Below are 12,898 nucleotides of genomic sequence, written 5' to 3' on the forward strand. Positions count from 1 at the left end.
TCAGGACCTCTTATTGGGCGCCAGATTTTCAGATTCAGTGAAGAAGGCCTTGTGAATGCTCGGTTTGACTACAGCTACAACAACTTCCGCGTCACCAGCATGCAAGCTGTGATAAATGAAACCCCTTTGCCCATAGATCTGTACCGATATGTTGATGTCTCTGGTAGAACAGAGCAGTTTGGAAAATTCAGTGTAATTAATTACGATTTAAATCAGGTCATAACTACTACAGTGATGAAGCACACCAAGATCTTCAACGCCAATGGACAAGTCATTGAAGTCCAGTATGAAATCCTAAAGGCAATTGCCTACTGGATGACTATTCAATACGATAATATGGGCCGAATGGTAATATGTGATATCAGAGTAGGAGTAGATGCCAATATAACAAGATATTTCTATGAATACGATGCTGATGGGCAACTTCAAACTGTTTCTGTAAATGATAAAACCCAGTGGCGTTATAGTTATGATCTGAATGGCAACATCAACCTCTTAAGCCACGGGAATAGTGCTCGTCTTACTCCTCTCCGATATGACCTCCGAGATCGCATCACCAGACTAGGAGAAATTCAGTATAAAATGGATGAAGATGGCTTTCTGAGGCAGAGGGGAAATGACATATTCGAATATAATTCTAATGGTCTGCTGCAGAAAGCCTACAATAAGGCTTCTGGCTGGACTGTGCAGTATTACTACGATGGGCTTGGGCGACGTGTCGCCAGTAAGTCCAGCCTAGGACAGCACCTCCAGTTCTTTTATGCAGACCTTGCCAACCCCATAAGAGTTACTCATTTGTACAACCACACGAGCTCAGAGATTACATCCCTGTATTATGATCTCCAAGGTCACCTTATTGCCATGGAGCTAAGCAGTGGTGAAGAATATTACGTAGCCTGTGATAATACAGGAACCCCGCTAGCCGTGTTCAGCAGTCGAGGTCAGGTGATAAAAGAGATACTGTACACGCCTTATGGAGATATCTATCATGACACTTACCCTGACTTTCAGGTCATCATTGGTTTTCATGGAGGACTCTATGATTTCCTTACTAAATTAGTGCACCTGGGGCAAAGAGACTATGATGTTGTTGCTGGTAGATGGACGACGCCTAATCATCACATATGGAAACAGTTGAACCTCCTTCCTAAACCATTCAACCTCTACTCTTTTGAAAATAACTATCCAGTTGGCAAAATTCAAGATGTTGCAAAGTATACCACAGGTATTTAAACGGTGTAACACTTTATGCTAAGGTAAAGAGAAAACTCGTTTATCACATAATCTCAATGCCTTTGTAAATATGCTTCCTCTTCCTGCCAGCTAGCCCACAAGTTATTGTGCAGTCACTCTCTTCCTTAGTCTTCTAGAGTGAGCAGAACTGTGTATGTTGGCATAAAACATGATGCTTTTGCATCCCAGTACATTTTCTCTTTCCTTTTAAGCTTTCTTTTTGTAGTTTTCACTCTTAAAAGTTTCTACAAATAATTTCATAGAAGAAAAATCGGGATTCTGTTGCATCAAGTAAATCTAATATCACAGTCTGTGTGGCCTTATTACCACTACCACATTGAGAATTTCCACACAGTAAACTGAGCTGATCTCTGTGATTATCCATGAATCAAAAGCTTTCCCTGGGGAACGGATCATATGTTTTGGAGTGGGTGACATAAGGGGGAGTTTATCCCTAACTTACCATTGGCTAAACATCTCGAAGGCAGGAGAGGCATCTTTCAAGCTTTCCACAAAATTTGTAAAGTATGGGCTTTAAAATCTTTTTTTCTTTTAAATTTTTGTCTCACAGACATTGGAAGTTGGTTGGAGCTATTTGGTTTCCAACTACACAATGTACTACCTGGATTTCCCAAACCAGAATTAGAAAATTTGGAATTAACTTATGAGCTTCTACAGCTTCAGACAAAAACTCAAGAGTGGGATCCTGGAAAGGTTAGTATATGTTTTACCATCTCTATTTAGCTGAAAAAAACAGAAGAGCATCCAACACCGTGAAACATATATTTGCTTACTTATGTTTGAGTCTTCTTGAATATTCACTTAAATGTCCATGATTAATAAGGAGGTAGAAAAAAGCTTCCATGAGGAAAGGATCAGGGAATTGGAGCTTTGGGAAAAGAAAAGACTAATGTGTGACTTGATGACTGCTGCAGAAGAAAAAAGTGGAACTGAACTTTAACAATTCTAAAATGGGCTACCAAGGGCAATTATGGAGGGGGACTTCCCTGGCGGTCCAGTGGTTAAGACTTTGCCTTCCAATGCAGGGGGTGTGGGTTCAATCCCTGGTGGGGGAGCTAAGATCCCACATGCTTCATGGTCCAAAAACCGAAACAAAACAGAAGCAGTATTGTAAAAAATTCAATAAAGACTTTAAAAATGGTCCACATCAAAAAAAATCTTTAAAATAAAAAAGGGGCAATTATGGATTCTATATAGAGAAAATTGTTCACTAAGAGACCTAAAACATCAGATCTCCAACTGCAAAATAATTCAGGGCATAGTGCATTAAGAGCATGGGAATAACAAATTAAATTATTCTGATAAATGGGACTTCCCTGGCAGTCCGGTGGTTACGACTCTGACCTCCATTGCACGGGGCACAGGTTCAATCCCTGGTTGGGGAACTAGGATCTTGCATGCCTCATGACGCAGCCAAAAAAAAAAAAAAATTATTCTGATAAAGAAAAAGTATAAAAATACAAACACATGGGCTTCCCTGGTGGCGCAGTGGTTGAGAGTCCGCCTGCCGATGCAGGGGACACGGGTTCATGCCCCGGTCTGGGAAGATCCAACATGCTGCGGAGCAGCTGGCTCCCTGAGCCATGGCCACTGAGCCTGTGCATCCAGAGCCTGTACTCCACAACGGGAGAGGCCACAATGGTGAGAGGCCCACGTACCACAAAATAAAAAAAAAAAGGAGGCTAAACAATACACTACTTAATAATGAAGTGATCACTGAAGAAATCAGAGGAAATCAAAAAAATACCTAGAAAAAAATGACAATTGAGACACGACGACCCAAAACCTATGGGATGCAACAAAAGCAGTTCTAAGAGGGAAGTTTATAGCAATACAATCCTGCCTTAAAAAAACAGGAAACATCTCAAATAAACAACCTAACCTTGCACCTAAAGGAATTAGAGAAAGAAGAACAAAAACAGCCCAAAGTTAGCAGAAGGAAAGAAATCATAAAGATCAGATCAGAAATAAATAAAAAAGAAATGAAGGAAACGATAGCAAAGATCAATAAAACTAAAAGCTGGTTCTTTGAGAAGATAAACAAAATTGATAAACCATTAGCCAGACTCATCAAGAAAAAAAGGGAGAAGACTCAAATCAATAGAATTAGAAATAAAAAAGGAGAAGTAACTGACACTGCAGAAATACAAAGGATCATGAGAGATTACTACAAGCAACTCTATGCCAAGAAAATGGACAACCTGGAAGAAATGGACAAATTCTTAGAAATGTACAACCTGCCAAGACTGAACCAGGAAGACATAGAAAATATGAACAGATCAATCACAAGCACTGAAATTGAAACTGTGATTAAAAATCTTCCAACAAACAAAAGCCCAGGACCACATGGCTTCACAGGCGAATTCTATCAAACATTTAGAGGAGAGCTAACACCTATCCTTCTCAAACTCTTCCAAAATATAGCAGAGGGAGGAACACTCCCAAACTCATTCTATGAGGCCACCATCACCCTGATACCAAAACCAGACAAAGATGTCACAAAGAAAGAAAACTACAGGCCACTATCACTGATGAACATAGATGCAAAAATCCTCAACAAAATACGAGCAAACAGAATCCAACAGCACATCAAAAGGATCATGCACCATGATCAAGTGGGGTTTATTCCAGGAATGCAAGGATTCTTCAATATACGCAAATCAATCAATGTGATAAACCATATTAACAGATTGAAGGAGAAAAACCATATGATCATCTCAATAGATGCAGAGAAAGTTTTCAACAAAATTCAACACCCATTTATGATAAAAACCCTGCAGAAAGTAGGCATAGAGGGAACTTTCCTCAACATAATAAAGGCCATATATGACAGACCCACAGCCAACATCGTCCTCAATGGTGAAAAACTGAAACCATTTCCACTAAGATCAGGAACAAGACAAGGTTGCCCACTCTCACCACTCTTATTCAACATAGTTTTGGAAGTTTTAGCCACAGCAATCAGAGAAGAAAAGGAAATAAAAGGAATCCAAATCAGAAAAGAAGAAGTAAAGCTGTCACTGTTTGCAGATGACATGATACTATACATAGAGTATCCTAAAGATGCTACCAGAAAACTACTAGAGCTAATCAATGAATTTGGTAAAGTAGCATGACACAAAATTAATGCACAGAAATCTCTTGCATTCCTATACACTAATGATGAAAAATCTGAAAATGAAATTAAGAAAACACTCCCATTTACCAATGCAACAAAAGAATAAAATATATAGGAATAAACCTACCTATGGAGACAGAAGACCTGTACGCAGAAAATTATAAGACACTGATGAAAGAAATTAAAGATAATACAAACAGATGGAGAGATATACCATGTTCTTGGATTGGAAGAATCAACACTGTGAAAATGACTCTACTACCCAAAGCAATCTACAGATTCAATGCAATCCCTATCAAACTACCAATGGCATTTTTCACAGAACTAGAACAAAAAATTTCACAATTTGTATGGAAACACAAAAGACCCCGAATAGCCAAAGCAATCTTGAGAAAGAAAAATGGAGCTGGAGGAATCAGGCTCCCTGACTTCCGACTATACTACAAAGCTACAGTAATGAAGACAGTATGGTACTGGCACAAAAACAGAAATACAGACCAATGGAACAGGATAGAAAGCCCAGAGATAAACCCACGCACATATAGTCACCTTATCTTTGATAAAGGAGGCAAGAATATACAGTGGAGAAAAGACAGCCTCTTCAATAAGTGGTGCTGGGAAAACTGGACAGCTACATGTAAAAGTATGAAATTAGAACACTCCCTAACACCATACACACAAAAAAACTCAAAATGGATTAAAGCCCTAAATGTAACGCCAGACACTATCAAACTCTTAGAGGAAAACATAGGCAGAACCCTCTATGACATAAATCACAAGATCCTTTTTGACCCCCCTCCTAGAGAAATGGAAATAAAAACAAAAATAAACAAATGGGACCTAATGAAACTTAAAAGCTTTTGCACAGCAAAGGAAACCATAAACAAGACCGAAAGACAACCCTCAGAATGGGAGAAAATATTTGCCAATGAAGCAACTGACAAAGGATTAATCTCCAAAATTACAAGCAGCTCATGCAGCTCAATAACAAAAAACAAACAACCCAATCCAAAAATGGGCAGAAGACCTAAACAGACATTTGTCCAAAGAAGATATACAGACTGCCAACAAACACATGAAAGAATGCTTTAACATCATTAATCATTAGAGAAATGCAAATCAAAACTACAATGAGATATCATCTCACACCAGTCACAATGGCCATCATCAAAAAATCTACAAACAATAAATGCTGGAGAGGGTGTGGAGAAAAGGAAACCCTCTTGCACTGCTGGTGGGAATGTGAATTGGTATAGCCACTATGGAGAACAGTATGGAGGTTCCTTAAAAACCTACAAATACAACTACCATATGACCCAGCAATCCCACTACTGGGCATATACCCTGAGAAAACCATAATTCAAAAAGAGTCATGTACCAAAATGTTTATTGCAGCTCTATTTACAATAGCCAGGACATGGAAGCAACCTAAGTGTCCATCAACAGACGAATGGATAAAGAAGATGTGGCCGATATATACAATGGAATGTTACACAGCCATAAAAAGAAACAAAATTGAGTTATTTGTAGTGAGGTGGATGGACCTAGAGTCTGTCATACAGAGTGAAGTAGGTCAGAAAGAGAAAAACAAATACTATATGCTAACACATATATATGGAATCTAAGAAAAAAGAAAAGGTCATGAAGAAACTAGGGGCAAGACGGGTATGAAGACACAGACCTACTAGAGAATGGACTTGAGGATATGGGGAGGGGGAAGGGTAAGCTGTGACAAAGTGAGAGAGTGGGATGGACATATATACACTACAAAACGTAAAATAGATAGCTAGTGGGAAGCAGCCGCATAGCACAGGGAGATCAGCTCGGTGCTTTGTGACCACCTAGAGGGGTGGGACAGGGAGGCGTGGGAGGGAGGGAGACGCAAGAGGGAAGAGATATGGGAACATATGTATATGTATAACTGATTCACTTTGTTATAAAGCAGAAACTAACACACCATTGTAAAGCAATTATACTCCAATAAAGATGTTAAAAAAAAAAACAAGAAAAAACAGTATACAAGGGTAATGAAGCAAAATAATAAATATTACAGAGAGAAAGTCTCTGGAAAAGTAGGAATACCAAAACATTCAAGGTTCGGCAGATAATTCCATCACTTAATGAGGTACAAATGACAACAAGAAAAGAACTTTATCTTTCAGCTGAAAGAAAGAGGAATATCTGTGTTTGCCAAAAAAAATGGCTTTAACAAAATAAAACTGAAACTTGGGGTGAGAGGGCTTGAAATTCAAGTATAAAAATTATAAAGGAAACGAAATTCTAAATAAGTACTATAGGCTTATCCCTTTTTGTAAATACATATAACATGTAAATGCTTTTTGTAATTAAACGTCCTGAAAAAAGTTTAACAAAATTTTGAAAATTTCTGATGCTTTGCAATGGATACTTGGAGGTTCATTATTCTCTTCTCTTTATTTCTTAGTATGTTTGAAATCTGCCATAGTAAAAAGGTTTTTTTTTTTAAATCCACATAAAAAGATCCATGGACTTGCTGATTTGCCCTTGTGATTTATAAGGTCATAAGCTACTTGAAAGCAAGAATGATGCCTTATACCGTCTCTTTATACCTCACTGTGGCTAATGTATTACTCTACATCCAATAAGAAACAGCTAGTCAGTGTCCGTTGAATGGGTAAAAATAAAATGTCTTTGTTTGGGGGGAACTAGACCCACTTAAGTGCCTTTTAGCTCTGTGATTCTGTGGTATCAAGTTTTAACGTATTTGCTTATGCTTAACTCTTAACTCACCAAGATATCAAGAAATATATGCCAGGTGATCAAGTCACCTGTTAGTCTTTTCCAAAGCTCTGGTGAAGAGATTCCAAACGTGGCTTGTTTTTAAATCACAAACCAGCAAATTAAAGAGAGAAGGAAGCAACCTGGCAAGCCTTTGCTTTCTACAGTGACCAAGCGTATGCTAGGTGTCTAATCGTCTGCTGCCTTTGCTCTGTGCCTTTCTTCTTTCCTAGACCATCCTGGGTATCCAGTGTGAGCTCCAGAAACAGCTCAGGAATTTCATTTCCTTGGACCAACTTCCTATGACTCCCCGATATAATGATGGACGGTGCCTTGAAGGAGGGAAGCAACCGAGGTTTGCTGCTGTTCCTTCTGTTTTCGGCAAAGGTATAAAATTCGCCATCAAGGATGGCATAGTAACAGCCGATATTATAGGAGTAGCCAATGAAGATAGCAGGCGGCTGGCTGCCATTCTCAATAATGCTCATTACCTGGAAAACCTACATTTTACCATAGAGGGGAGGGACACGCACTACTTCATTAAGCTTGGGTCTCTGGAGGAAGACCTGGTGCTCATCGGGAACACTGGGGGGAGGCGCATTCTGGAGAATGGTGTCAATGTCACTGTGTCCCAGATGACTTCGGTGTTGAATGGGAGGACTAGACGGTTTGCAGATATCCAGCTCCAGCACGGGGCTCTGTGCTTCAACATCCGGTATGGGACAACTGTCGAAGAGGAAAAGAATCACGTGTTGGAGATCGCCAGACAGCGTGCTGTGGCCCAGGCCTGGACTAAGGAGCAAAGAAGGCTGCAAGAAGGGGAAGAGGGTATCCGGGCATGGACAGAGGGGGAAAAGCAGCAGCTGCTGAGCACTGGGAGAGTACAAAGTTATGATGGGTATTTTGTTTTGTCTGTTGAGCAGTATTTAGAACTTTCTGACAGTGCCAACAATATTCACTTTATGAGACAGAGCGAAATAGGCAGGAGGTAACAAAAAAAATCTCTGCCTTTGCGTCACCAAAGACTGCCTGTTTTTAAAACATAAAATGGTTTATTGTATTGGTTTTCTAGATCAGAACTCTGTATATGTAAATATGGAGGAGAAACATATCCAACTGCCTTTCAATGTGACGGAAGATGGTATTTTAATATTGTTTGTTTAAACTCTTTAAGAAATGACAGAGATTTTTAGTTCTTGTGTGGCAGTATTCAAAATAACACAAGTAGAACTCAACTAAAAAAAAATTTTTTTCAGCAAGCACCGCTTTCAATTTGTGGAACCATGCCGATGTTCAAATATAAAGAAAGAACCCAAGGTTCTCTATGTCTATTGTGACACGTGGTTTCATATTCAGCTTTTGGCAGAACTTGCGGGCTATTTGAAAGGTGGTGCAATCATATCTGAACCTTGCATTTTGAAAGACTGCCAGCTCTTTCACATGTTCCAGATCTGTTATAGGAAACTTTGAAAGAAGTGTAAAATGTCTTCGGCCACCATCTCCTAGAGTCAGGACCCATTTGCCCTTCATCCCTGATGATTCCTCCTTGCTTGTTGAAATAGATGCCATGTTGTTGTGCTGTGTTTTGGCGTGTGGTGGCTGGGTTCTGTCTACCACGCTTCCCTGTGGGTGTGGTCACCAAACCCAATTGCCACTATTTGCTCGTGTGTACATGATACCAAGGCAGCTGGCCAATGTAACTCCTCCCACCCAACTTGTTTTGACTACATTTTGTACTCAGTTGTCCAGCTGTATTAGTGTCATGAAAACATAGCTTTTATTAACCTGGGTAGGAATTTCTCATTTATATATAGGGTGTGTTTTGGTCATAGTTTCACATTCGTGATTCAGTATTTATACACTAATCCAATGGTTTTGTGCACATGAAAGGTAATTTACTACAAAGTGTGATTCTGGTACAAAAAAAAAATAGGCTTTCACAGGCATACATGCCTGGGATGCCGACACATTACACTCACTACTACTGCAGAAATTCATAAGAGCCAAAAACCTTTAAAAAAAAAATAGACATAGTACTAAGGTGAAAGGAAAGTACCAAAGGGAAGACCAAACTAAACATCACGGGAAGTTGCTGCCACATTGTTTCACCCCACTTAGATTTATCTTTCAAATGTGCAATTCTGTATTGAACATCTCCCAGCCATAGGAAATTTAATTAAGTGAGTCCTTTCCAACCTAAAACATTTCAACTAATTATAGAGAGGCAGACTATTTTTTACTAAGATAATTTATATGGTTAGTTATTTTAGTTCTCTGTCTTTGCCCATTTATTTTTGATTTAATCATCTCTCCTGCCTAGGAAAATAGCTATTTTCCAGGAAGGGTTATTTTGTTCTACAATCATTTAAAATGCAGAAAAGATCAGGATTAGTGTTAATATCAGCTGCAGTTTCTCAATCTGTATGAATCCTGTCGTAAAAGAAGCCCCTTGGTGAGCTGGGAGTTTTGTGCCCAGTGACAAAGAGACAGTTTGTAAACTGCTGTGCAATTGTAAGTTACCACAAATGAAAATACAGGACAGCACAATGTGGCCTGTGGAAAATTCTCCTGAGCCACCTTCAGCACTTTCATCACCAGGTCTGGACACTCACTCACTATGTCTGAAGGAGAATTTATGATGATGGAATGTCGCAGTTTGGATTCTTTCCAGCCACTACCTAAATGCAGTGTGGGGTCATTGCCTTGCTTTGTGATGACAGTCTTTTTTGAAAATATGCAAAGTCAGAATCCAGGCTCACATTAAGGTTTTTAAAGAGTCTGGCTCCTAACTACACAAAGAGTGAGAGAAAGGCAAGGGCCCGCTGACTGACAGTAGGGGAGGGTGTATCCAGACATTTCATTTTCAAAACCTTCAGGTTGGGATTACACATGTATTCCAAGAGAGAGAAAGAATTCACGATGAACTCACTCATATTGGGGTTTTTTTCCCCTGAATCAGGCCTGTGTTAATGGTATAGTATTTATTCAGGACAGGATCTAAAATTACTAGCAAACTTGTTGAAAATTTGAATACCTCCACACCAGCCTAAAAATGGACCTTAAGTTCCTAGAACCTCTGATGTTCTTTTAAATCAATGGAAAAGTAACTTATGAACTGTATATAAAGAGTGCATTCATAAATGTGATGATGTATTTTATCACTAATCCAAGATGTCAATATTAGAGTCTATTTTGCTTATACTTTAAGCGATTATACTTTTTTGCAATTCACTGATGATGTATCATTTTCAAACTGCTTTAAATATCCATTAGAAACAAGTATTTGAAGCTTTTACTTAATAGTAATTACCATGAACTGTGCATTTCTAGTTTGAAATACATATTTAATTTGTGCCTTTAGTTTCTTAAAGTTATATTTGTATTATATTCAGAAAATGCACTTTTTATCACTTAGAGCTGTGGTTTTAATACTGCCTTGAACTATTACTGTTCTCTTTACCACTTCCAAAGTTTTTTAGGAGGAAAGAGAAAAAAACCCAAAAGGTTAGCACTAATGAGTAGTAAATCTAAGAGAAACATTTTGGCATTTCTTAATAAGAACATGGAGATATTGAGTACATCACTTCCTATTCATGTGAATACAAAGGATGCCTTTATTGACTTGTAGTTCTGAAGTTTAAATTAATGAAAGAACAATTCATTTGTATTTCTTGATGAAAGTAAAAGCATTTTAAAGAGAAATATATGAATTTCTCATACCCAGAAGACAGGTGGCTGACACTACACAGCCACACACCATTCAAGTAAGTTCAAGTGAGAGCACAGCAGTTGGGCTCTCCTATGAAGAATATTCTGGGCCGGAGGCAGGGAATACTCCATGGTTGTTTCTTTTTCCTAGTTAGGCCCATTTTATTTGTGCTTTGTTTTATTTTGTTTTGACTCTTGCACTACAGTCTAGAGATCCAAATGAGCTGAAAAGTTCACAGTTGAACAGACATTTAAATATATTTATTTTTAGTTGTCATTCTAATCATTACTGATTAGAAGCATGATTCCTGAAGGAAAGGGATATAAAGCCCAATTCATACTAATTTTTATTAAAACACTCACCATATAAATAGGCATATGTTTTATTTTTAACCCAACAAAATAATGTATAAAATAAGCGTGTCCTTTACTGTCAATTTATCTAGAAGATCTATAATATATAGACTATATATATAATATAATATATACAACATAGCCAAATGTATGAAAACTTAATGATGTATAATTTGGAATTCACATGCTATGTAGAGAGGTATACAATTAATTCTAATTTTTGTAAGATTGTTCTTTTTCATTACTATTGACACAGTTTCAAGCATCCTATCATGTTGTTTCTACTTTTTTTCCTCTCTTTCCTTTTTTTAAAAAAATTTTTAACCAGACCAGGCCCTACTGTAATAGCACCTAAGAGAGTCAGGGCAAAGTTTTTGCATTTATAAAGATATGTTCCTGTAAGGGCAACTGTAATGGAGTTCAGTGGTAATGGAAGCAAAAGTACAGTAATCAAGTACTGAAAGGAACTTTTGGAGAGACTGGAGAGTATTATAGCTTGTGGAAGAACAGAAGGCTACAGGTTGGATGCAACGTTCTTGTGTTCTTAGAGGAACTCACGTACACATAGCTGACCTGACTAGTACTTCAGATCTCAGACTGCTCTTCCACAGCCTTCTGTAAGGTTCTTTATTCTGCAAAAAAACAAAAAAACAAAAAAAGCAAAAAAACAAAACAAAGAAAAAAACCAGAAAATAACAAACAACAACAAAAAAGAATTCAACCACAAAATAGTGACTGTTTCAGTGTGTCCTTCACGTGAAAGCTATTAAGGACCAAATATACTACTGTGTGTAAGAAGAAATTACTTCCTAAACAGTAACTGAAAATAGTTAGAGTTAAACTTGCTGTGGATTTTGTCTTGGCAGTTGTCATCTTACATTATTTGTCAAAGGAAACGTGTTTGGCAGTTAAAAAAATCTTTCCTTAGATTTAGTGGTGGACTTTAACCTCTTAAATAAATGTTAGTATATCAGATTGTGTCCTTGAAAATATTTTACTTGTATGATTCATGACAATGTCTAAATCTTTACTATTCTTCTGGCAAAAGCATCAGTAAGAAAGAAGGTGAAAAAGAGAAGTATAGCCTTTACGTCAGAAAAATATTCTTTTTAGCTGCTTACTTTCTCATGAGAAGTAAAGATGTTTACAGTGTATGCCAAGATTTTCAGTTTCTATATAACAACAGTTAGAGGTTCTAATCATACAGGAAATTGTGTTATAATGGCCTGAGCCATGTTGCTAGGAAACAATAGGTTCCAGTTTTGTATTCCTGCTCTCAATCCTGTGCTGAAAAGTGACTGGATACTGTACAGGTTCATGTTCTCTGGCTGCAGTTAAATGGTCTTTTGCATTTTGCTCTGGCTTTCAGGCCAGAAGCATGCATTTTTCTACAAGAGCATCACAACATGCTGTAAATATTTAAAGTTAAACATTATGTGTCGATATTTGAAAGAAAAAAGTACTTTGAATATTTCATTTTTAAAAAATAAAATTGCAAATGAACACTGTGTCCCATTTTATTCATGCGCCAAACTGCATTCTCAAGTCAGTCTGGTCACCTGAGATTTGAAAAGTGGCTCCCTAAAAGGGAGCAATAAAACCACATCACCTTGAAAATATAGGTGCATAAGTCAAAAAGGCACTAATCCTAAGCAGACGCCTCTTCACTTTTATTTTTCATACATATAGGATCTCTGCCATAAATGA

At 37.9% G+C, this 12,898-nt stretch overlaps 1 protein-coding gene across 8 annotated transcripts in view; it reads left to right on the forward strand.

Moving 5' to 3' along the window:
- TENM1 (teneurin transmembrane protein 1) overlaps window positions 1-12,685 on the forward strand; it is a 799,512-nt gene extending 786,827 nt beyond the window's left edge. For all 8 annotated transcript variants that reach the window (XM_060002255.1, XM_060002258.1, XM_060002259.1 and 5 more), the window contains 3 exons: window positions 5-1,225; window positions 1,805-1,947; window positions 7,363-12,685. In XM_060002255.1, the coding sequence (XP_059858238.1) occupies window positions 5-1,225; window positions 1,805-1,947; window positions 7,363-8,121 (2,123 nt within the window). In that variant the 3' untranslated portion in view covers window positions 8,122-12,685. The remainder of the gene's footprint in view (window positions 1-4; window positions 1,226-1,804; window positions 1,948-7,362) is intronic.
- Window positions 12,686-12,898: the final 213 nt, after the last annotated feature.

This window comes from Delphinus delphis, chromosome X, assembly GCF_949987515.2.
Source record: "Delphinus delphis chromosome X, mDelDel1.2, whole genome shotgun sequence".
Taxonomy (NCBI): Eukaryota; Metazoa; Chordata; class Mammalia; order Artiodactyla; family Delphinidae; genus Delphinus; species Delphinus delphis.